The sequence below is a fragment of the Eupeodes corollae genome, chromosome 1 (assembly GCF_945859685.1).
Source record: "Eupeodes corollae chromosome 1, idEupCoro1.1, whole genome shotgun sequence".
Classification (NCBI taxonomy): Eukaryota; Metazoa; Arthropoda; class Insecta; order Diptera; family Syrphidae; genus Eupeodes; species Eupeodes corollae.
Genome location: NC_079147.1, coordinates 88,536,962 through 88,564,117, shown reverse-complemented (window position 1 = coordinate 88,564,117; position 27,156 = coordinate 88,536,962). Strand labels below are relative to the sequence as shown.

General features: G+C 34.9%; 1 protein-coding gene across 4 annotated transcripts in view; it reads left to right on the top strand.

Moving 5' to 3' along the window:
- Positions 1–24,215, top strand: part of LOC129954227 (equilibrative nucleoside transporter 1) — a 74,997-nt gene extending 50,782 nt beyond the window's left edge. For all 4 annotated transcript variants that reach the window (XM_056067994.1, XM_056067992.1, XM_056067991.1 and 1 more), the window contains 8 exons: positions 4,010–4,140; positions 4,222–4,364; positions 4,433–4,578; positions 11,865–12,097; positions 12,172–12,343; positions 12,415–12,536; positions 12,597–12,772; positions 21,555–24,215. In XM_056067994.1, the coding sequence (XP_055923969.1) occupies positions 4,010–4,140; positions 4,222–4,364; positions 4,433–4,578; positions 11,865–12,097; positions 12,172–12,343; positions 12,415–12,536; positions 12,597–12,772; positions 21,555–21,708 (1,277 nt within the window). In that variant the 3' untranslated portion in view covers positions 21,709–24,215. The remainder of the gene's footprint in view (positions 1–4,009; positions 4,141–4,221; positions 4,365–4,432; positions 4,579–11,864; positions 12,098–12,171; positions 12,344–12,414; positions 12,537–12,596; positions 12,773–21,554) is intronic.
- Positions 24,216–27,156: the final 2,941 nt, after the last annotated feature.

Genomic DNA, 27,156 nt, shown 5'->3' with positions numbered 1-27,156 from the left:
GAAGTCAGAATTGAATGCAAAAAGCAAATATCTGCATCAACCATTCGTCGTACCATCAATGCATATGGCTACAATGGTCGTGTTGGCCTAAAGAAGCCCTTCATTAATATGCGCAACAGGAAAATTCGAGTCTACTTCGCGAAGGAGCATAAAAACAAGGATGCAAGTTGGTGGGACGACGTTATTTTTGCCGACGAGAGTAAGTTTAATCTCTTTGGTTCAGACGGAAGGGTTATGGTTTGGCGGAAACCTAACGAAGAGATAAAGGGCAAACATTTAAAACCAACTGCCAACATGGCGGCGGTCACGTCATGGTTTGGAGTTGCATATCTGCAAAAGGCATGGGGAATCTTCTTTTCATCGACGGCATTATGAATAATTTGAGAATTTTGAGAGAAAATTTGAGACAAAGTGCTGAGAGAATGGGTGTTTTGAGAGTGGCTACTCTATAACTGTCCAAAAGTTATCCAAACGCCTGCGCAATCCCCAGACTTAAACCCCATTGAAAATTTGTGGGATGAATTGGATCGATGTGTTCGTGAAAACCCCGTTACTTCAATAAGTGGACTTAAAATTCGACTCCAAGAAAGATGGAACAAGATGAAGATAATGAACTATGTTTTTTTAAAATTTTGTTCCTTTTCTATTTTTTTCTTTGTTTAGCTTTTAGTTTGGTAACAAAAAATTATACCATTTAATAAGAAATAATAAATTCTTTTTTCACAAGCAAGAAATAGTTATATATATTTTATGTTTAAACACCAAGTCGAAGTAAACAAAAAAATTAACAAAAACCGAATATTAATGGCAGTCACTGTATCTACACTTCGTCTCATAGATTAATTTCAATTTGGGCGATGATGGCTTGGCAGGTTATGTTGATCTTAAGCGCATTTGTCAAAGGTGACTTGATCTCAAACTTCAGAAAATTTCACGTCACCTCTCCATGAATACCAATGGTACAATTGTAGTTTTTCTACAACAACTATATACCTTTCAACAAATATCATTAAAATCGGGCCACACAAAAAAATTGCGTGGATGGTTTTTTTTACCATAGCTGTTTAAAAAAAGGTGACAATTTTGGTTAACCCTAAATATCTCATGAACCAATGACGCTAGGGACTTCAATTAAATTGTATATTATATATTGTAACGTGATACCAAACTAGTATATTTTTGAAATAAATCCAATAAACGGTTTTTTTATAAATCAAAAAAAGTGAGAAAAAAATTGTAACCTCAAAAATTTTACGACTTAAACATGAATTCATTTCCAAAACAATTTTATGCAACGAAAAATAATGTTTTTGACATCTGATAAAATTTTGAAAAAAAAATCAAATTGACAGTTTTTTTATACAAAATAAAAACCTAAAAAAAACTACTCAAAGTTGGTAAGAACTGAATTTCGACTCAAATATCTTTTCAAAAACTTGAGATTAAGGCTTCAAACTTATTTTATCTTATAACAAATATTGTTTTTAATAATCTTAAAAATGTTGAGAAAAATCGAATTGCCAGTTTTTTTTTACAACAAATAAAAACCCACAAAAAAAATATATAAAAATTGGTAAAAATTGTTTTTTGGCTTAAATATCTTTACAAAAATTTGAGATTATGGCTTTCAACTAATTTTATGTTATAAGAAATATTGTTTTCAATATTCAGACAAATTTTGAGAAAAATTCAATTGACAGTTTTCTTACAAAAAATAAAAACCTAAGCAAAACACTTAGCCGTTCGGATTCGGCCTAAAATTGTAGGTCCCTTCCATTCCTGACAACAATACTCGCACACAGGAATGGTTGAGAGTTGTAAGTCACTAGGCCCTGGTTCACAACGGACTGTTGCTCCACCCAATTTAATTTTTAAGCAAAAAACTTAATAAAAGTTGGTAAAAATTGATTTTCGACTCAAATATCTTTTCAAAACTTTGAGATATTGGCTTTAAACTACTTTTATGTTTTAACAATATTGTTGTTATTCAAATTCTAACAAAAATCGAATTGACAGATTTTTTGCAAAGAATAAAAACTTAAAAGAAAATTTACAAAAGTCGGTAAAAATTGATTTTTGTCTCAAATATCTTTTCAAAACTTTGAGACATTGGATTTAAACTACTTTTATCTTTTAAAAAATATTGTTGTCAACATTCAGGAAAATTTTAAGAAAAATCGAATTGACAGTTTTTTTTTACAAAAAATAAAAACCTAAACAAACAAATTTATAAAATTAGGAAAAATATGGATTTTTGACTCAAATATCTTTTCAAAACTTTGAGATATTGGATTTAAACTACTTTTATCTTTTAAAAAATATTGTTGTCAACATTCAGCAAAATTTTAAGAAAAATCGTATTGACAGTTTTTTTTACAAAAAATAAAAACAACAAAAAAAAAAAACAATACTAAAACTTCATATGAAAAATATTGTTGGTAATTTTAAAATTTTTAAGATTAATTCAACTGACAACTTTTTTAACCCAAAATGAAAACCTGCAAACTTTTGAGCAGGACAAATCGACAGACGGGATGGGAAGTTATAAGTGTGGGTCGCTTCCCAGCCTATTTTTTTATATTGATATTGCTCGCTTCCGCCGACATAAAATTCGAACTAAATCTAAAAAGTAATCTTTTTATCAATAGAATTCAATTGTTTCATATATTCTGGAAATTTTCAGCTTAAAAGAGTTGGAGCGTATTCTAAATACTCCAAAAACGAAACAGTTAACCAACAAAGTTGCCTATCGTGTACGTGAAAAAAAGTGTACCAATGCACTTCAGTAATTTAAATTAAATAATTCTTGCGGTCTCAGAGACTGCATCTAAAGGTTTAAAATTTCGCTACTTCCTCATCACAAGTCCAAGTTCCATCACAATATTCGTGTCATGAAGTTCGTTTATTTATAGTAAATACATTAAAAAAACATATTGTGCAATATGTGTTTAAAAATTTAAACTTTATCGTATTTGCTTCAAAAGCAAACTAAATCTTTTAAACTTGTAAACTATCGTCGTAGTAAAAGTAGTGCAACGTTTCGAATCGTAATCCAATTAAAAACAAACACCCACAAAGTAATAATTATAATTTAGAGATTACACGACTGTTTGTTCTGTGGGTTTAAAATATTTACTAATGTTTGCATCAAATGCAAAATAAAATTATGTGAGTTAGTCTCTTAGAAAAAGGTATGGCAGCCGCTAAGAGATGAGCCATACTGTTGTACTCGGATGAACGACGATAAACTTAAGAAGAGCAATTAGTACGATTTGTAGTTAGTTTCTTAATTTAGGCTAATAGCTAGGAATTTAAAGTAACTATTGATGGTGACAAAAACTTCAAATCATTCAAAACAAGTAACTAGAAGCTTTCATCATTCTTATACGATAAAAATACTAATAATTGAATACTTTATAATAGTTTTTTAAGAATATATGGAATTCCTGGTGCTCTGCATTTGTACTTAAAATATAAAACCATTGTGTATTTTGCTTTAACGAAGCTTCCAATGAGGAAACAAACAATTTTTTTTCGTTATTTTCAAACCTTGTATGTCCAAATCTCCAAAAAAATGTATAATTTTTGCCAGTGTATCATAATATTCCCAGCTTAATCAAAGACTCAGAGAACCACGAACGGCCTTGTTTTCCCTGTCGTTTATTGTTATAATCAAATATTTGTAGAGCCTGCATGCCGACCGCCAGCAAAAAGCATCAATTTATGTACATATGGGTCAGCGATAAAAACATTAATAATTCAACCACAGGCAACTTGATCCAATTAAAAGGAATTACAACAACAACAGCCCAATAAATACAAATAAAAATAAAAAAGCACGTCAAATTTATTATTTATACGATTGTAATTGATTCCATCATTGGCGTGCGAGGTTTTTTCAATTATCTCAGCACAAAATTTATTGCTAAATTCTCACTTTTGATTGATGGCATAAACAAATAAAGCTAATTATATTTTGTTCTTTTTTAAATTTCTTTTTTCTTCGAAGGTATGACAATGGATAGAGCTAAAATGGAAATAAGCCCGCCCTATGACAAATGGAAATTGGTGTTTCTTATATTTATGTTACACGGCCTTGGGACCCTAATGCCTTGGAATATGTTTATTACAGCCAAAAGTGTAAGTACATAAATATAAAATATAGTTGTTGTTTTGTTATCAATGAATATATGTAAATAAAACTATCTTATTATTTTTCAGTATTTTGTAGAGTTTAAACTTAATACAACACTAACGACAAGTGAAGATAGCACTTATTCGACTAATTTCTTAGCCTACATTGGCTTTGCCTCACAAATTCCAAATGTTATATTCAATTGGTTGAATGTTTTCGTAAATATGGGGTAAACTTATTGAAATTCTTTTAAAATAGTTCAATTTTTTAAAATATCATTCTTTTATTTTCTTTCAGTGGTGATTTGACGAAACGTATTGTTTGGAGTATCCTTATAGAAATTTGTGTCTTTATTGTAACAGTGGTGCTAGCGATGTTAGATTCATCTAGTTGGCCTGGTGCTTTCTTTTGGATAACAATGTTTTGTGTTGTTATACTTAATAGTAAGTCTTTTCTTTACATTCTTCATTATTATTTTTAGTTATTTTGTGGCTACAAAGAATCTATTGATTCAAATTGTTGGGATTGTTAAGCAGTTAAGGAAAATAAGAGTATAAGAGCAAGTTTCACAAAATAAAAGGATACAAAGAAAAATAGCTTGCTATGCTTTATGTATTTGATGTGACAATAAAAATTATATAGGCACGCTTATTAGGGTAATTAAACAAAAGCCATAAAATATCCGTCTTAATACATAAAAGGATTTCTTGATGTATAAAACAAAAATTGCAACAAGGAACACTTTAACGTACATAATAATATACGCATCTTATTTGGTCGATAACGATACGAATCATTTTTATTTTGTGAAAAATTTACGATTGAAATATACAAATATTTCCTCTGTAGCAGTTAACATGGATTTAATAGATGAATGTAACGGTGAACATAGGGTTTTGCAGTGAGAAAATATATTTTGATGTTAAATATAATTTTATTTAAAAAAAATCAATTTATGTTTATTTAAGGGTAGGGCATGCTTTTAACGATGGATATCGATATGAGCTAAATTGTCAATACTGCCTGCGGTTGCAACGTCATATCCTTGTCATAAAATTTTCCTTGACAAATCTTTAATGTCTTGGATCATATCTTTCATGTGACATTAAAAATAAAATGCACGACTGTGTAGCACGAACTTGCTCCTGTATGCAAAGAGTCTGTTTAAAAAAGTACCTATATAAGATTAAAGAATATACCTGTAAAATAATTTTGTCTTCGAAGATATAAATGCCATTTGATTGTCAAAAAAAACGCGCGATTCATCCTAAGACGCAAATCGTCCTAGGATATTTCATCCCGGAAATGAAAAATTATTATTATTATAACTTATTAACATAAAATTAAAATGTACATGTTAATGCATAAATGAGCACTAGCTGCTTGGAACTTATGGCTATTAAGTGAAAAAAATGTATGTTAAATTACTGTACATATAAAAATTATGTTATGAAAAAAATATTGGAGCTAAAGGTTTATATTTCAATCTTGTGTGATTTGATAAATTTATATAATTTTTTAATATTATCAGGGTCTAAGTTATTCAATTTTATTCTTCTGCTGATGACGTTAGGTTATAGATGCTGTTGTTGGATGTCAATGATTTGCGTGTTTCAAGTCTATTGCTGTTTGACAGAGAGTGCACGTTGGTGGGTTTGTTTGTTTTCATAAGATGTTGGTGGATGAGTGCTGTGTGTCCTATACGGAGTCTGACCATAACAGTATTCTTCTGCTTGAAGCTGGTGATTGGGTAGCATGGATTTATTTAGTCGATGTTGAATAATTTGTATGGGTGATGATAGTTGTTGTGCCAGTCAATAAGTTGTTGTTCTTTGAGTTTGTTTTTAGTTTCGCGCAAGAGATCACGTTTGGTACTAACGAAAACAATTGTTTGTGTATTCAACTAGTTCGTTCAAAGCTTTTTCCTTTGGATAGCTTTATTTTGATTTCGTATTAGAAGAACCAGGATGAAAATAAATTATCTGAAGATAATAAAGAGGCAGAATATATACAGTGGCAAGCAAAAAAGTAGCAGTGAAATAACAAAAAAAAAAATAAGGTTTTGTTTTTATTATTATGTGTGAGGTTTACTCATAGCTTGCGAAGAACCGATGCGAGCATAATCTAATGGTTAATTTTCTCTCACTTGTTTCACTGTCTAAATCTGTCTAAAAAATTGTTTTTTTTTTGCTTTAAAAAATATTTTTTCCAATTACGCTTCACTTCTTTTATAAATTTTAATAGAATTTGTTTTAAAGTTTAAGTTTTTTTTTAAATAAAGTGGGTCGTGGAAAACACTACACACCAAAAAAGCGACAGGTCATACAAAATTTAATAAAGAAAGGAAAAACTTACAAGGAAGTTCAGGAATTTGTTGGCTGTTCTGCAAAAATGGTATGAAATGCCCTTCAGTTCAAAGAAAAAACCCGAAACTCGAGGGCGGAAACAAATTCTGGCACTATCAATGACAAAACGAGTTATTCGCTTTTCGAAGATAAATCTTCTCGCAGCAGCTACGGAAATAGTAAGCGACATGGATTTAACGTGTGGTGTTCATACTGTGAGTAGACGATTGAGAGATCACAATTTGAACGCTCACAGTCCACAAAAAGCTAAATGGTTGAAATTTGCGCGAGAGCATTTAGAATAGGTTCCTGAAAAGTGGAGAAATATTCTTTGGACTGACGAGGTGCTATGGTGCTAGAGGATCTCTGCAGTACATAAGACGACCTACAAATACCGAATTCAACCCAAGGTATACAACGAAAACGATCAAGCATGGAGGGTCGAGTATCATGGTATGGGGATGCTTTTCCTACTATGCAGTTGGTCCAATTTATTGAATTAAAAATATAATGGACCAGCATTCCTACGTAGAAATATTAAGTGATGCTGCCATATGCCGAATTTAAAATTCCGCTCCAATGGGTCTTCCAGCTGGATAATGACCCAAAGAACACCAGCAAAACAGCCAAACAATGGTTTTTGAATAAGAATATTGAGGTTATGGAGTGGCCTGCTCAGTCTCCCGACCTCAACCCCATTGAAAATCTTTGGGCAGATATGAAAAAAGAAGTCTGGATTGCTAATCCTAAAAATAATAGTGAGCTTTGGCGGTAGTTGAGCAGGCCTGGAAGTCAATACCACTACAAAGATGTGCCCCTAAAAAATTCTATGCAGCGTCGTTGTGAAGCTGTAATTAAAAACAAAGGTCATGCGACAAAATATTAACTTTCTGTAATGAAAATAATATTGACTTTAACTTAAACTTCTATTTTTTTAAATTAAAACGTTAAGCACTGCTATTAATTTGCTCCCTTAATTTTTAAGTTTTTTTTAGGTATTTCTATTATTATTTCAATATTATCAATGAAGTTTTGTTAAATTTTTGTAAAGATATTTAAGAAATTAATTCAAAATTTAAGTCAAACATTTTTTAAAATAATGGTTCTTATTCGTCTTTCATTTAAACTAAATTTATTTTTTGAAGAATTGCTATTTTTTTACTCGCAGCTGTATGTTTAAATTGTAACGCGATCGCCTATTGGTTGTGTAGTTAGCTAGGTGTCTAAAAAGGATAAAGAATAGTTCATCGGCGTTCTCGGCTTTATACAGATAGATAGATAAAGACATGTTTATGATGATAATGAAGGAAGTTATTGGTGGTAGAAGGTGCTTACTACAATCCAATCACATTCCTTCTTTCCTTCAAGTTTTCAGCTTAAACATGGAGTTATTACGTTCAGTTTAATTTGTTCGTTGTAATAAAAAAAAACAAGCAAAAGAAGTACGAACATGTACAAGCAATTGCTATTCATGTGTTGTTTACAGTCAGGCTCTTGTGCGTTTTGGATTTTAGTTACGAAGTGACACGTAAGCAGTAGTTGTAGAGGTTGTACGTATTACCTATGTAGGTATAATGTATATACGTTGAACAAGTGATTCTAATAGGCTCTTTCTGGCCCGTTTCTTTAACTTGTGCTAAGTATTCATTTTTTTATATAAGCGAAAGCAATTAAAGTATGTGTGAAACAACCTTAGTCTTAAAGAATAATATTTTTTTAAAATCATATATACAAAGGTACCAAGGTGGCCATCGTTGGTATTTACAATAGTTATAGTTATAAAAATAGATAAATGTGTACCAAATGCATTAATTTGGATAAAAGATAGGAATGTAATTAAAATTTTGTCAAAATAATGCGCTCATGCATAGGATTTGATCTGGTGATATGGGAGTTGGTTACATTTAACACAGTTAAAGTAATTTAAAAAAAAAATATTTTAAGATTCAAAATTTTACCTGAAAATTAAGTTTGTCTCCAAAAATTTAAAGCCATTTTATAAATCAAAAAACCCTTGATTAATTTTTTTTTTTTTTTGAAAATCATTAGTGCGGTTTTTTTTAAATAAATTTTTTATATATAAAGTTTTTCAATTTCGTTCTAAAAATATTTTTGGTATGCAGTTGTTAAGTGATTGTAAATAGTCTGCATTTGAATTTCGTAAAAAATGTTGAACCGTTTTTGAAAAAATCAATATTTTTTTAAAAATCCAAACAAAAAAAAAACTGCACTTTTGATAATCAAATATTGTTAAGGCAATATAAGAGCTTATTCAAACAAAATTATTCAATTCAGTTCATAAGTTGCTGAGAAAATTAAAAAAACAAAATAACGGTTCTATGAGCGGTTCCTTTTCTAAACAAGTTAAAAAATAAAATTTTAGAGAAAATTTAAAAATAATCTATCGGTTTGTTTTTGAGAAAATTCAAATTTTTGTTTTTTGACCAAGCAAATTGTATGGGGGCCACTGTTAGTTTTGATCTTAAAAATGAAAAAAAACGCCTAACGCGAATCTGCTGAAAACCTTAACTTCCAAGCTTGAACTCAATCGACCCAATGGTTTAGGCTGTAGAAGCGTTTACAGACAGATAAAACAGACCGGCCGGAATCGCGGGACCCACATTTTTCAACTTCTCTACCATCGTAATATCATGTTTGATTTAAAACTCTCGAGTTCGAAATTTTGCACGAATGCAAAATTTGCCATATAGCAAGTAAAAATCTTAGCATAGTAAACTTTTCTTTCTAAACAGCATTGAAAGCCCCAATGGCTTTACACATTTAAACTTCTTTTGGAAAAATGCCGAACTTCTATGTGTAAACAATTATCACAGGGATAGTGAACCATAAATACTTTATATCGAATGCGTTTATATAATAGGTGAGAACATCATCAAAAATACTTGAGTTTCAAATAACATACATTACATAAGTTAGAACAATGATCTCTTAAAGTAACTCTGTCTGTTGTTACATCTTCACTATTAATCCGCGGAATAAATTTTGATGAATTTGTTTGGTATAATAATAGATAGGACTTGGCAGAGTAATCACACTTAAAGAAAAATATTTTGTATCTTTTTACAATTTCAAATTAAATAAACACACTCTTTTCATGTCCAATAATCTGAAACTGTTTACAAGAAGGATAGGTTTATGGCAGGAGTTAGATGAAATTAATGACCCAAAAGCACTCCTAAGAGTTGGCGAACGTTTTATAGAGCTTCCATATAGTTCTTTCATATTATAGGTTATCTAGGAAGGTACCTCATTGCTTGCTTGCGTTAATTCTATAGTCTACCTTTCGCTTTCATACATACATACGAATCTTAAGTCTTCTCAATCTCAAACACGTCTGAAGTTGACTTTGTGATTTTTGGTGATTTCAACTTCCACACCTTAAATAGACAGTATTAGAACACAGAATTACACTTGTAATCCCTCTCACTCAACCAAGTGAGTGGAATTCTAAATAATATGACCCGACAACTTGACATTGTATTCTTAACCGACTCAGATAACTCATCAGTCACTCGTATGTCCCCAAATCGATCTATTCAATTGTCTCTACCAAGAATATTCACGTAAAACTCAAGCTAACCTTGTCAACGATCCAAAACCTTCTTTCAGTTCGTTAATCACACAAAAAAGTTAGATGGGTATCCATCTTCATTGTCCTTCAATAATGAAACCTCCAATGATAATATAACAATAGCTAATTACTTTGTATTATATTTTAAAAATGTATTCTCACAAGATTCTTTTACACCAAATCGGGCCTACACATAGTCCAGAAAGTCTCCGTACAGCTGCTTTTTTTTTGTTGATTCTGAGTTAAAATATTTATTATTAAACAAGTATTTCGAATATCACAATCACATTTTTTTTTAAATTTGGCAAAAAAGTAAAACTGGGAACTAAGTTTTTTTTTAATGTTGCCACTTTGGGTTTTACATTAATTCCTTGTACTTTTTTCCAAAAACACTAAAATTAGACTGCTACACGGAGACTTTTTGGACTAAGTGTATTTTGGAGTATTTAACGAATTTTTCGTTGGGTAATTGCTTACGCGATTAAACAAATTTTCTCAACTTGATGATAAGTTCACTTCGGGCCCTGATGGTCTTTCTGACATTTTCTTAAAACAATGTTTCTCTTCACTTTTAACTTTTTTATCTTAAAATTTTCATTTATCCTTATCTCAAGGAACATTTACTTAAATATGGAAAACATCTTTTATTAGTCCAATTCACAAGAAGGGACCGAAAGGGGAGGTGATAAAATATTGCCAATTGCTAAGTTTTCTAATATCCCAAACATTTTTGAAGGCATTTCATATGAACTCCTCAGCTTCCGTTACAGATCTCTAACGACGCCAGCACGGCACAGCTTCATAATAAATAGATCTACCACCACAAACCTTGTAGAGTTCGTATCATTCACTCTAGGAGCCTAAGGGATCTTGGCCTTTTATGTGACCGTGAACTAAAATTCCTACTTTTAATTGACGAAAGATGGTCCAAAGAATTTACTAACCCTTACGTAATTCGATCGCTTTACATGACGTTTGTCCGATCTCTAATTCAATATGCGCCGCAGGTTCGTTCTCCATATCAAGAATAGAAAGAATCTTACGAAGATTTCTTCGTTTTGCACTTAATACCCCATTAAAATTACAAAGATGAAAAACATTTAACGCTGTGTTTAACTTTTAATCGATAAACTATGCAGACTTATACATAAATAACCTAAAACGCTCAAAAGACTTGTTACATCAAAGCAGACTTCATATTAGCTCCCTAATAGGTGTCCTTAGGGGACACTGTCTTATAGGCAGACACGCAATACGCCTTGGTGTAGCCTCAAATGACTTCTGCAGGAGCTGTATGGACGAGGAAGAAGGGGAAACAATCTCTCACCTCCTCTGCACTTGCCCTGCTTTTTCACTAAGACGCAAACTTCATCTGGAAAATACTCTTTTGATAATCCCAGTGAACTAGCTAAAAATGATATCAAATATCTTCTTTGCTTTATAAAAAGCTCAAAATGGTTCGACTAGTGGGAAGTAATTTTCTAGATTCATGTGGTATCACAATGGGCCTTCTCTTTTGGCCTAAGTGTGTGGATTCGGAATCCGCAACCACTTTAACCTAACCTAACCTATACATAAAGAAAACTACCTATACGAAATAAGACGTATCTTTTTGAGCTTAGTCTAAAAAGAACTACCACGTTAAAATACTAAACATTTCAAGTTAAGTATAGTAACTAACCAAAAGGAATTACGGGCAAAGTAACGAAAGGGAAATATTACAAATTTTATATCATCATTAAAATAATTTTAAAACATTAATTTGATCCTATATCACATCTTCTTATTTTAGTGGCTAATGGAATTTACCAAAACACAGTTTTTGGCATGGTTGCAACACTGCCAATTAAATATACTGGAGCTGTAGTCTTGGGCTCGAATATAAGTGGACTTTTTGCTTCAGTCATATCAATTTGTAGCTCTCTGATCTTTAGCTCACAAAGAACAGCCGCTATCTATTACTTCATAACAGCTATGTTCGTCCTGCTAGTATGTTTCGATACATATTTTGCACTGCCACTAAATGTAAGTATTAATATTTGTTTTTCATTTCCAATTTAATCTTAACTATTGAATGTTTTGTTTTCTTTTTGTACCAGAGATTTTTTAGATACAATGAACTAATGAGAGAAAAAGAGACTAATCAAGTCGCAATTGACGATAAGAGCAGACCACCGTATTGGGCTATTTTCAAAAAAGCCTCTCCACAATTGTTTAATGTATTTTTTTTATTTTTTATTACATTAGCTGTTTTCCCAGCGGTTCATTCAGGTTTGTTTTTTGTTGTTAATTTATTCAAACATACTAGAATTATGTATGTTTAATTGTTATATTTTTTTTAGACGTGAAACGATCGGATAAGGGATTTTTCGTTCCTGAACATTTGTACACTTCTATCACATGTTTTTTGACATTTAACTTTTTTGCCATGGTCGGAAGCTTGTGTACATCTTGGGTGCAATGGGTAGGTTTAAGTCAACTTTTTGTAAGTACTCAATTTAATGATAGTCTTGTTTTCTTATAGCCAAGACCAAAATATCTATGGATTCCTGTTGTTTTAAGAGTCGTATTCCTGCCGTTGTTTATAATATGTAACTACCAACCACAAAACATAACACGTTCACTGCCCGTTTACATACATAATGATTTTGTGTATTGGGCAATAGCCATCGTGATGTCGTTTAGTTCCGGTTATTTAAGGTAAATAGTTAATGTTAAAAATATTTTTAGTTGATGTTAAAAATAATTTTTGTTTTTACTTTAAAACTACAGTATAACTAAATTTTTTAAGTAATGTAATTCCTTGTTATTCATAATGCATATATTTCAAACCATCATAATCTCAAGTGGACACAAAAGTTAGCAATCTGGAGTGAAAATATTTAGTGTACTTTAAATCGTTGGAAATTTTTGTCATTATATAACTTCTACACATATTTTCGACGATTTTACACGAACAGTCATTTAAATATACTCATTTTGCATTTTTCAGAAGATTGAGGAACGATATCGTCAATAATTTGCTTCACGTAACTTTTAACCGCGTTTACAAGGAGAATTGAATATTAATTGAATCAGGATTTAGCGCCGTATAGACCTGTATCAGATCGGAATAGGATTACTCGATCCAATCCCACTGAAAGAGGTGAATCGAATCGAAAATTTGTTTGTAAACCTGAATCGGGGAATCGAGTTATTGGTGTGTGAGGTTTTGCTTGTTGTGTGCGTGCGATAAGTTTGCGCGCATCTTGTGTTAAGAGCATTATTGTTATAAAATTTAAAATTTATTCACGTAGCAGTACGCACACAAATAAAACCCAAATGTCATTTCGATTCCATTTGAATTCGATTCCTCGATTCAGTGCCACCATATACCTGGATCGAAATCTCAATTCGATTCGATTCCTCGATCTCCTCTTGTAACCAGGGGGGTCCTTCCGTCAAACGATAATCATTAGACGATAGCGTTTCGACGATAGTCTCATTTCACGTAAGACGATAATCGTCAAACTGATATCGTCAAAACGATAGCGTTTGCACCATAGCTAAGTAGGTATCGTCTGCTATTAATTTCCGTTGACAACTAAGCGAATTGAAGTAAAAAATAAAAATAAAAACTCAAAAAAATACAATGAATTCGGTTACGAAGAAAATAAAGAGATGAATGGAACCTTCTATCTTTTCAAATCCATATTTAAGCATTTTTTTGTATACAAAACATTAGTTACTTACTTACTTACTTAAGGTGGCGCTACAGTCCTGTGTGAACTAGGGCCTCACCCAACAAACTTCTCCATCTAGCTCGGTCCCTAGCTAGATGTCTCCAGTTTTGCGCTCCAAGTTGGGTGAGGTCACCTTCCACTTGTGCGCCCCACCTGATCCGCGGTCTTCCTCTACTGCGCTGTCCTGTGGGTGCGGATTCGAAGACTTTCCGGGCCGGAGCATTGGTTTCCATGCGCTCTACGTGACCCAGCCATCTTAGTCGTTGGACTTTTACTCTTCTTGCTAAGTCTACGTCGCTGTACAGCCCGTACAGTTCGTCGTTCCATCTTCTCCTCCACTCCCCTTCGATGCATACGGGACCGTAGATCACACGAAGAACTTTTCTCTCGAAGCGACCCAAGGTGCTTTCATCCGCTTTTGTCATGGTCCATGCTTCTGCACCGTATAGCAGGACGGGGATGATAAGGGTCTTATATAGCAACACTTTGGTCCCTCGAGAGAGGACATTACTACTCAATTGCTTTCTTAGTCCAAAGAGTTATTCTGCGTTTGATCTCAGCGCTGGTGTTGTTTTCTGCGTTTACAGCGGAGCCTAGGTAGACGAAGTCCTTGACTACCTCAAAGGTACGTCTGTCGATTGTGACGTTTTGACCAAAACGTCGGTGTTGTATGTCCTTTCTAGACGACAGCATGTACTTTGTTTTGCCCTCATTAACCGTTAAACCCATTTTTGCCGCCTCTGCCTCAATACTCACAAAAGCCCCATTGACATCACGCTGAGTTCTTCCGATTATGTCAATGTCATCAGCATATGCCAGTGATTGGACAGATTTTTGAAAGATAGTGCCTCTAGTGTTAACGTGTGAGCTCTGCACTATTCTTTCAAGCACGATGTTAAAAAAATCGCATGACAGCGCATCACCTTGTCTAAAACCTTTTTTGACATCAAAAGGTTCTGTTAAGTTGTTTCCAACCTTTATGGAGCAGCGTGAATTCTCCATGGTCATCCTGCACAAACGGACGAGTTTGGCAGGGATGCCAAAACTAGACATGGCTCTATACAGTTCGTCCCTGTAGATGCTGTCATATGCGGCCTTGAAATCGATGAAAAGATGGTGGGTGTCGATTTGGTGCTCTTGAGTTTTTTTCCAGAATCTGCCGTAATGTGAATATTTGATCAACTGTGGACTTTCCTGGTCTAAAACCACACTGATAAGGACCTATCAGGTTGTTGACGATGGGCTTTAGACGTTCACATATTACGGCAGAGAAGATTTTATACGCGATGTTAAGTAGACTTATTCCTCTATAGTTGGTGCAGTTTAGAGGGTCTCCTTTTTTCAGGATCGGGCAAACAATACTGAGGTTCCATTCATCGGGCATGTTTTCTTCCGACCATATCTTACAGATAAGTTGGTGCATGCTCCTAACCAACTTATCTCCAGCTGCTTTAAAGAGCTCGGCATTCAAGCCATCGGCTCCAGCGGCTTTATTAGACTTCAACTTAGATATGGCAATCTTTACTTCGTCTAAGTCGGGAGGACGGGATTGTTGGCTTTCGTGGTCTATATCGAATGGGTCATCCTGCATGACAGCGGGATTCAGTTCTTCGTCGCCGTTATACAGTCTGCAGAAGTGGTCCTTCCATATCCTCAGCATTGACTGCGGTTCCACTATGATGTTTCCACTTTCGTCTTTGCAGCCTTCGGTTCTAGGTTTATGTACCTGTGAATTTCGTTTCACCTGTTCATAAAACTTTCGAACCTCATTCCTGCTTTTATACCTCTCAACATCTTCGACCGCACGCTTCTCATGCCCTCTCTTTTTCCTTCTGAAAAGTCGGCGTTCCTCTCGCCTCTTCTGCTCATAGAGCTCACGAGCAGCTCTCGTCATTTTATGCAGCGCCGCTTTGCGTGCCTGTTGTTTGGCTGCATTTGCCTGCCGACATTCCTCATCAAACCAGGGGTTCCTTGTTGGTGGCTGTTTGAAACCCAGCACATCAGAGGCGGCTTCTCTGATTGCATCTTGGCAATGTTGCCACTGGTTTTCGATACATTGTGTTGGCGGCAGAGAACTTCGAGAGAGGTTACTTGTCACTCGGTCGGAAAAGGATTTGGCGATCTCTGGCGATTGTAGCCGTTCGACGTTGTATCTTCTCCCAGCACCTCCCTGTTTTGCCTTGGGTCTGGAAATCCGAAGTGCTACCCTGGCTACAACGAGGTAGTGGTCCGAGTCGATGTTAGCTCCTCGGAAAGTTCGTACATCCATAATGCTGGAAGCGTGTCTGGCGTCGATCGCAATATGGTCAATCTGGTTGACGGTAGATTGATCTGGAGAAGTCCAAGTTCCTTTGTGGATGTTGAGGTGTGGAAAACGCGTACTGGCTACCATGACGTTTCGCCCCGCAGCAAAATCTATGAGCCTGAATCCATTATCGGAAGTGTTGTCGTGCAGGCTGTTCTTCCCGATTATTCCACCAAAGATGTCTTCCCTTCCTAGCTTGGCATTAAAATCGCCCAGGACTATTTTAATATCGTAGCTAGGGCACTGCTCATATGTTTTGTCTAAGAGCTCGAAGAACATATCTTTGGTGTTGTCGTCTTTCTCTTCTGTGGGGGCGTGTGCGCATATCAGGCTAATGTTGCCGAATTTAGCCTTGATGCGTATGGTCATGAGGCGCTCATTGATGCACCTATAGCTCAAGACTTCTTGCCTAAGTCTGGCTCCAATCACGAATCCGCATCCAAATAAGCGCTGTTGGTTTTCGTGGTAGCAGTCACCATAGTAAATATCGCAGTTTTTCATCCTCTTTTTGCCCGGCCCATCCCATCGTATTTCCTGGATGGCGGTGATATCTGCTTTATATTGTTCTAGGGCCTCCGTTAATTCTTCGGCCGCACGTGGTCTGTTAAGGGACCTAACATTCCACGTGCATATCCGAAGTTCGTTGTCCTTTATTCGTTTGCGTTGGTTGTCAACAGTAAATCCGTCCGTATCCGAGGCTTGTTGGTGCTTCGCAACTTTGAAAGCTTTTACGTGACCAGGAAGTCACCCCGACGCACAACCTCCAACCTGGAGGGCCAGATCCTAAGTATAACTCCAAGGATGGGGAGCCGGATAAAACCGCTCCTTACAGGCCTGGGCTCCGAATAAGTCGAAGAAGCCCTATAAGGTGTTCACTAAGTAGTTCAACCTTACTGGAACTGTAGACGCCACCGTTGATTCCATCTCGGGAATTCCTCCGCTGCCGTCTGGATAAGAAGAGGTGCCTTAGTGGAAACACCTCTCCCCACCTCTCTCGTTTGCTGCCCCCAACAACTTTCCACTGGGATTGGAACCCAATCTCCAGTTGAGGTACTAGGCACCCGATGTTCACCACGTGGAGGTGAGAGTAGGAGTTGATAGACAGAGGTTGGTTTTAAGAAAAAACCTATGGACGCTTGTGTCCTCTTGAATGCACATGTCTACCATTTAAACATCACATTAGTAATCTCTCTTAATTGTTGTTAAATAAATAAAACCATTGTAGTTTTGGAATTGCAAAAGAGGACTTTATAATATTTGAAACAATACATTTGCCAGACGGTTGTCGTTCTACATACATAATGTATATACATTCAATATTAAAATTTGTTGTAACTATTGAAACTTTGGAGCGGAGGAACATTAGTATATTCAACAGGCAACGATTTTAGTATCGCTCTATGTTATGTTCCCTGTGGAGAAAATGAAGCCTTCATTTCCTTCCCTTGGACAAAATTGGGTTTATTATTGCAGCTGATTTACAAAAATATCAGACATTGTACAAACATTTTGATATTATAGTTTTATCTTCGGTGGCAACAAATGAAAACACAAAAAGTGACAATAACAATAAACCTCACAAAATAGGTTTCATGTTTATTAACAATACATTTTTTGCTAATTTTCAAAATTTCTCATAGAGAAACACCAAGTTTAATAACATTTTCAAACAAGCATTATCTTTCGTTGAATTCATGTTGACATTTCAGTCATAGTATAATATACTCAACGAACTTATACTGAAAACGATTGAACGAGACGATAGTGATAAAGTTACGTGAAGCAAATTATTGACGATATCGTTAATGATTATAGTTTTGACGATTATCGTTTCGAAAATTACGGACTCCCCAGGGTATTTATCAGTCAATCGTGTTCAGTATATATATACTATTGACTGAAATGTCAAAATGAACTCAACGAAAGATAATGCTTGTTCAATAACTTGAAAATGTTATTAAACTTTGTTTTTCTCTATGGGAAATTTGCAAAAAATGTATTGTTATTCTTGCAATAAAGCCATATTCGCTCGAGTTGTGTGACATGTGGCACCGTCTTCTTAAAATCAAATATTTTTCAAGTCGTAATCTTCAATAGCATTCAAAAAAAAAATCGGTTAACATATGACCATAACGCTCTCAATTGACGGTGACAGTCATTCCACCGTCGTTCGAAAAAGTGAAGTTCAATATCACCTCGGGACCAAAAAGCGTACCAAACAGTGACTTCTTACTTATGTAATGTCCTCTCTTCAATTACTTGAGAATTATCAGAATACAATTTTATTTCTTAGCATACCCACCGAGTGAGAAATGTGCTTCGTCGCTGAAGAAAATGTTGTTACCTTACAATGTCTGTAACCAATCCTTACTTTACTTTACGTTAGTTGGCGCTACAGCGCATTGTGCTGCTGGGCCTCAAGTAATAACTTTCGCCAGCTTACTGGATCTCTAGCTTGATGCCCCCAGTTTGAAATACCAAGTTGACGTGCGTCGGCCTCTGCTTGTTGTTCCCTCAGGCTTGGCGTTGAATACCTTACGGGCTGGAGCTTCGATGTTCATTCGCTCGACATGCCCTAGACATCTAAAGCGTTGTACACGGAGTTTTTTGACCAGTGGCAAGTCCCTGTACAGTTCGTAAAACTCCGGATTAAATCTTCTCCGCCAGATGTAACATTGCCTGTCGACACAAACCGGACCATAGATCGTAGGCAGAACCTTTCTCTCCTTCATCCACCTGAGAGAGGGTCCATCCTTTTGCACCATACAACAAGTCAGAGATGATTAAAGTTTTGTACAGTGTCTCTTTGGTACTTCGCGATAGGGCCTTATTCCTCAACTGTTTACTTAGGCCAAAGAAACAGCGATAAGCAAGGGTAATTCTCGCTGGTGTTTGATCTCTCGCTGATGTCATTTGCAGAATTAACAGCAGTGCCCAGATAAACAAATTCGTTTACCACCTCGAAGTTCTACCTGTCAATTGTCACATTTTGACCAAGTCTACGGTGTGAATCGACTCTATTTGATGACAGTAAATACTTCGTTTTGTCCCTGTTAATGTCAAAACCCATTTTCTTCGCCCCAGACTCGACATTAGAGAACGCACCCGTCACTGCTCGTTTGGTTCTTCTATAATGTCGATGTCATCTGCATATCCAATATATTGTGTGGATTTTTGAAAGATGGCTCCACTTGTTTTGGTGTTGCGCACCACTCTTTCAAGAACAATTAAAATCATCTGGTGGTTTGGAAGGTTTCGGTCGAGTGTCTTCCAATTTTGACGCAGCAACGAGCATTTTCCTGATAAGCCGTATCAGTTTGATAGGGATAGCAAAACTCAACATGGCACGGTATAGTTCATTCCTGTCTACACTGTCATAAGCTGCTTTAAAATTGATGAAAAGATGGTGTGTTTCGATTTTATGGTCTTGGGTCTTTTCCAGGATTTGGAGTAGAGTGAAAATTTGGTCGATGGTACATTTTCCAGGCCTGGTAAGGGCCAATTAGTTCTTCAGTAAATGGCTTCGGGCGTTCACATAATACGCTGGACAAGATCTTGTACGCGATGTTTAAAAGGCTAATGCCTCTGTAGTTGGCGCAGAGAAGGCGGTCACATTTTGTATGGATCAGATGGTGCCACTCGTCGGGCATGCTTTCTTCTGACCAAATTTTAGTAACTAGCTGGTGCATGCTCCTTACCAGATCTGCTCCAGCGTACTTAAAAAGCTCCGCCTGCAGACCGTCATCACTGGCCGCTTTGTTCTACTTTATGGCTGAAAGACATACACGCTTCAGCTTCGTCTGCGTTACGTTAGGCCTGCTTCGAGGTTGCTTTAAATGACATTTCTATTATTTCATCCCTCCAAAGAGCAAATATTTAGTTTGTTGACATTTTTTTACTAAGATTATTGAACTAGAGCTTCCGTTTGAAGTCACATTACGTTCTTTTCCTTACGATTGTCAAACGAAACGTGAGGTCGAAGCTCCATTGTGATAGCATGCATTGAATTCCTATGGCTGAACTCGTAAACGTCAGGCGAAGCCGAAGCTGAAGCGTGTTTGTGTTTCAGCCATGAGCCTTTTGATGGCTAGTTTGATCTCACTCTGGTTGAGTGGGTGGAACTCTAGATCGTCAACCAAATGGATTTGGCGTGGCTGCTCGCTGGGGGAATCATTGACTTCATAACCATTAAGCAGCTGGTTGAAATGATCTCTCCAGATATTTAGCATTGACTGCGTCTTGACTACGTATTCCTCTCCTTATCTTTGCAGGCTCCAGGGCGGCTAGTGAATCCCGTTGATTTGTTTTTGACGCTTCTTCTATAAAAGCTCCGCACCTGTTTCCTGTTAAAACACTCCCTCCTCGACTTCACGCTGCTCATGGGCTTTTTTCTTTCTTTGGAAGATCGGAAAGGAAGATCGTGTCCTCTTTTGCTGTCACAATCTGTATGCCTCCGTTTTAGCTTTGTTTACCTGAGCAAATCAGGGGTTCCTTGGTGGCGGCTGTGAAAAACCTAGCACTTCGTCTGCAGCATTCCTGATAGATTTTTTGCAAAGCTGCCAGTGGGTCTCTGGGCACATCTCGTCCGTTGTAACGTTTCTCGACAAGCTCTAGGGATACTCGGTCGGCAAAGGCATTGGCGGTATCCTCCTGCTGAAGTATTCCAACGTTGAATCTTCTTCCCGAGGTTGTTGTTCGCCTAAGAGAGTTGGTTGATCTGTACGTACGAACGCCAAGTATGCTAGAGGAGTGTCTTCCGTCAACTGCAACATGATCGATTTGCCGTACCCGTGGCATGATGGTAAGTGCGTTGGAATGTCATGCCAAAGGTCTTGGGTTCGATCCCTGCTTATACCATCTAAAGTTTTTTTTTCACGGGTACTGCCTGTTGCGAGGAATTGATAATTTCTCCAAGAGTAATTCTTGTCATGAAAAGTGCTTTCTCAAATTTGCCGTTCGGATTCGGCTTAAAACTGTAGGTCCCTTCCATTCCTGACAACAGTACTCGCACACAGGAATGGTTAAGAGTTGTCAGTCACTAGGCCCTAGTTCTCAAACAGACTGTTGCGCCACCCAATTTATAACTACTAAGTTTGACAGATGTCGAATTGCAGCCCTATACCCGTTATAATAGAAGTCTAAGTTTATGAAAAAGCACAATATTCTGAAAAACAATTTTGGTTTATTTTGTAGCTTAATCGTATAACCAAAACTGTAGGTCTCATTAGAAAAAAATCTATTCAAAAAAATTCAATCCCAAAAATTGATATGTTTTGATAAAAAAAACACAAATCAAAAAATACTTTTACGAGTTCCTATCTCTTGAATAATTTTTTGACTCAGTTGTAAAATAATATTCGTTGAACTGCTGCAAAAATATCCATGCACTATGATTTTTTTTAGGAAAACATTTAGTACACTAAAAATATTAAATTACTTGTTTTTCTGTTTTCAGTTCACTCGGTATGATGTACACTCCACAAACCGTTGCCCAAAAGCACCAAGTTACCGCTGGAATGTTTGCAGCTGCCATGTTGATAACTGGAATTTTCACCGGAATAACCTTTACCATGGTATTTCCAATTATTGTGGCCAACGTAAGCTTTTAATTAACAACTCCAACCGACAATTAGAAGGTAAACCGCAATAACAGGACATTAAATCACGTCAAACCAGAAAAAATAATCAACAAAATAATACAATCAACAGATTTTGCTCGAAGCAAGGAATATTATTAACATTAAGCAATATATTTTTTAACAAACTCAACAAATCAACAGAAAAGAAAAAAGAACTGCAAAAGACAAATTCATAATATCATTGTTAGATTAAGTTGCATATAATAGCACACACCACCATGACTAAAGAAAATGGGTACAATCAAAAATATTCTTGTTTAAGTAACTTAGACCATCCCATCTAAGCATCAACAAAAACTTAATATTCAAATTGTTTTCTTACGTCCACAATTTAAATGATTCTTTCCTATGGAACTTGTCGTGCTAAATTATATGCTTCTTAAGGTGTACATAATAAATAATATTCGAGTTTAGTAAATAATAATATTTGAAGCGAGATAAAAAAAGTAAATATAATATCAACCATGTAACACAATATGAAAACAAAAACAAATTGTATATACATAGTACAAACGTTTTATATTAATTGTGTACTATAAAATGCGCGAAGACTTGTTAACTTATTTCCTTTTTATTTTGAATTTGTATCATGTATAAGATTATTAATTTAGTTTTTGATTTATAATACCATTTAAATAATTTTAGGGTAAAAGATTATTTTGCTGCTAAGAAATATGGGAACGATTAAATATTATTAAAGATTTATAAAAGTTAAAACTTAAAAGAAAAAAATAATAATTAATTTAAAAAAATAAATATGTTTAAAATTTTCTATACAACTTATCCTAACTACTTTAAATTTAGTCTAACTTTTGTTAAGTAGCATTTCATATAATGTTGCATGTTCAAATTACTAATGGGCTCGAAATGTAAGTGTTTAGACACATTTTTAGTAGTTCTGGACAACTGGACAACTAGACATAAGAACGAAAATCGAACGAAGTTAAATATTTAATGTAGCAACCGTGGTGGGAGTGATGGTTAGTGCGTAGGACTGTCATCCTAGAGATTTTCCTTTTCATAGGTATTGCCTCTATGCGAAAATGACAAATCCTCTAGGAGTAAATCTTGTCATGAAAAGTGCTTTCTCTAATATTCTCTTTGAATTCGGCATAAAAACTGTAAGTCCCCTTTTCCCTGCATTGATCGAACAATCTAATGATTGAGAGTTTTAACTGGGCTGTTGCACAACCAAATGTTGTTTAATTCATCTTTGGTTCAAAATACAACCCAAAGAATAAGAAAGTTAGATTAACTTATAATTTTTGTAACTCTTTCAGATCGATTTTTAGGTATGTTTTCATTTCGGCGCATCAAGTTGAGTTTATACATTTAATGTTTATTTTGACCACATATTTGGCATCAGTCACGCATTGTGTTAGCTTTTTTACCTTCTGAAAGAAAACCCAAAAATCAATTGATTTCGTATTAATGACCTAACAAAAACAATAAATGTAGTCATATATTCATGCCTATTACCGATGTCGTCTTGTTTTTTCGACGACTCTCGTTTTCTCTGTCGTGTCGTTTTTTAAGTGGCATTCTATAAGTTCTTCGATGCGACGAATTTGTAGCAGATTTTTAAACCATGCAAAAGCAACAAACAATTAAAGTCTAAATAAAAAATCATTGGGCAGGTTCAGACGACATAAGTGACTTGAAAGTTAGGCAAGTTTCTAGTATCTGATTGACCAGCTGCCAAAAAATTACCTTCCAATTAAGGCAACTTTAATGAAAAGTAGACTGGAAAGTTAGTCACGAAAAATCTCCCTAACTATCAAGTCAAGTCTACTTCTATCAACATGTTTTTTCATTCAACTGAAAGCTGAACTTTATTGCTCTATAATTTATTTATTTTCTGCACAACTTTATTTAATGGTTTTTGTAAAAGGTATCCTTGTCAATTTGGAAAAAAAAATATCTAATATTTCTTTACAATAGAAAATACAAATCGTGGTGGACTTGTAGCTTGCTTGAGGAGTGTTTTAAAGGCAGTAATTTTGTTGGTACTTATTGTACTATGAACTTAAAGTAGAGATTTTCGAAGTAAAGTTCTGAATTTGAAATTCATGACGCTTGATAAAGCAACTATTTGCCTTGGTCAAAATTTACGTTCAAAGAATGAAGTTGACTGCAAATGAAGTAACTTATTTTGGCTTAACCTTCCCATTGTTCAATGTTAAAAAAATGCGGTTTTATTTAATTATTGGTAAATAAATAAGTTATTAAAACGATAAGTGTAGAAATGTATTACAACACGAGTAGCGAGAGTGATGATGATGAAGAATGTGGAGTACGCAGTCTTGCGTCTGCATCTGGATCTGTAGCATAGAGGAAATATATTTCCTCTATGATCTGTTGCCTGAGTTCGTGTTGATGTATGTCCGGATGTAGTCGTCAAAGTATTTGGAAGTAAATTGGGCTGGGATACACCAATTGGATTTCCGTTTTTGGTTTAACCACTGTTTGTATTTAAGCAAATTTGCTACAGCATCTTCCAGCGGAGATAAAATTTGCAATTGGTTTGGACCTCCTCCAGTTGCTTTTATTTCTTTTGAATTGCTTATTGTTTTCTTCTTCACTTTGAACTTAAAGTCGGCCCATAAAGCAAACATTAAAATATTTTTTACATTAATAAAATAAGCGATTCAAACCTTTTGCCAACCATCTCCATCACTTACTGGAGGACCCTTGCTGTTCAGCTGCTCAGTTATATACACTGCATCAAAAAATTGCACGTACATCTGACTGTTTAGTGAAAAAATGCACATACTTTATCAAAAATACTTATTAAATATTTATTTTTTTATTAATTATTTTCTTTATTATGATAGAAGTAAAAACAAAATAAAATTCAGTTACATAGACTTCATAGGAATAAAAAAACAATAACAAAAAGGGAAGAAACTAAAATTAACATCAAAAAATTGCACATGCACTTTAAAGTTTAATAGTTAATTGCTTCGTTTAGTACCTAGTATGGTAACCTTTTGCTTTAATAACATTCTTTAAACGGTTTTGCATGGACAGGACTAGTTTTGAAGTCACTTCCGGTGGAATTTTGTTCTATTCTTCAATTAAAATGGCTTTAAGTTGATTTTTGTTTCTTATTTCCGATTCTCGGATTTTCTTTTCCAAATAATCCCAAAGATGTTCGATGGGATTTAGATCTGGGGATTGAGGAGGATGAGGCAACTGCGATTTCACATTATACAACAGCCATTCTTTCACAAGCCTTGAGGAATGCTTAGGGTCGTTGTCTTGTACTAATGCAAAGTCCTCGCTTAAGCCCATTTTATTGGCGCTGGCTTTTAAGTTGTCTTTTAGTATTTGCAGATAAACCATTTTATCCATCGTCGACTCAACAAATACTAAATTTCCCACCCCGCTAGCCCCCATCGCTCCCCAGACCATGACATTTCCGCCTCCATGCTTCACTTTTGGCTGCATATTTCTTGTCTCCAAGGCCGTGTTTGGTTGCCGCCACACAAACCTTCTTCCATCCGACCCAAAAATGTTGAACTTACTCTCGTCAAGGAATATCACGTTTTTCCAGAAATCATCCGGCTTCGAAACATACGCATTTGCATAGTCCAAACGCTTTTGCACGTTTGTCTTCGAAATATAAATCTTTTTTCTTATTGCACGTCCTTGATAACCCTTTGAATGCAATACGTTCCGGACTTTTTGTGGGTTTAGTGATATTCCATGACTTACTGTGATTTCCGCAGCTATCTTAGGAGCACTTATTTTTGGGTCAACCTTCACCATTCGTACGATTTTGCGTTCCATTTTGTCATTTAAAATTTTTTTTTCGACCTCTTCCTCGGGCCATTTCGAAGCTTTTGTTTTTTTCATAATTTTTTATCACGCATTGAATAGTTGATTTTGATCTCTTAACAATGGATGATATTTCAGAATAACTTTTTCCATCCTTTTTGAGATCCACAATTTGTTTTTTTATTTCAATAGGAACTTTTTTATGTGATGATTCCATAACTAAAAAAAATTTTAAAACGCAAAAAAAAACACTTTTAGCCAGATCAATTAAACATAACAGACTGAGTAGGAGATTCAATCTCATGATCGTACGAGTTTTTGGCTTGGAAAAGAACCGTTATTTAATTTTTGTAGAAAAAAACAACAGTGTACGTACATTTGTTTGGTGTACGTGCAATTTTTGTATACTTATAGAAACATATGTTTGTAAAAAAAAAGTTATAAGAAGAAAGGTCGAAATTTGTGTTACCTATTAATACTGTACTTACATCTATGTATCATTTTTTGTTCAAAATAAAGTCAATCGGTACGTGGATTAGGTTATAAGTACATTAAATGTAATAATTTTATTTGAATTTGATTGATGTACGTGCAATTTTTTGATGCAGTGTAATTCATTCCCTTTTAGGTCAGTTTTGTTGATTCCCTAAAACAACATCCCCCAGCCAACTACTCGTTGCTCTTCATCAGCTCGACGAGGCCCAGGAACTGATTCTGGGGCCCTACTCTGTAATGCATAAAGAAGAAGAGGAAAAAAAAAAATTCAGTCATTATTATCACTTGAGAATTGTCTTTTACACTTCTCTGTTTTGCAATTGCCACATCTCTCTTTTTAATTCAAGCTTAGAAAGTTTAAGCTGATTTTTTTCGTAGTCATTTCGTTAGTACTAGATTCCTTATACGCATTAGAAATAGAGAGTACAAAATATTTGTTTCCGAAAATATTTGCTTTCGAAACGCATTACAGAGTAGGGCCTTTGATTTGTTAATTTCAACTGCAAATGTGAACAGATATTTTGTTTTTATTTATGGCAAATAAAGTACTAAAAATTCCATAAAATAAATTATTTAACAAGGAAACTTACAGTTTTCCGAACTTCCATTTCTTCGTCGTGACCAAATTTTTAAACGAGAGATACCGTCTTTTTTTTTTTTCATTGACGTTTACACACGACAATAAAACGAGTGACAAAAGTTTAAAACGACTTAGGAATGCGGATTGTGTCGTGTCGTATATTTTGCTGTCGTTTACGACATCGGTAATAGGAGTGATTAAATTTACAACAAAGTATTACATATTACTTTTCTGCTAAAGAGTCTATAATTATTTCATATATCTTTTGAAATTGAAAAAAAGATCTAATAGCAATTTTTGGGTTTCTACAACTCTTTAGTTATCGAGTTATAATCGAGATTAAGACTGCCTTAACCCTAACCTTGGGTTGACGGTAGAACAAAATATGTACAAATAGAGAAATAAAAAGTAAAGGACGAGGATAATACACAAACCGAAGAAAAAGAAACATTGCAATGTACCATATTATAGTTTCTTCTTTGATCATGAGTTGATTTGGAAATGGGGACCTTTTTTAATCAACCTAAAACATACTGATTGGAAAATTCGAAAAACTTCTTTCT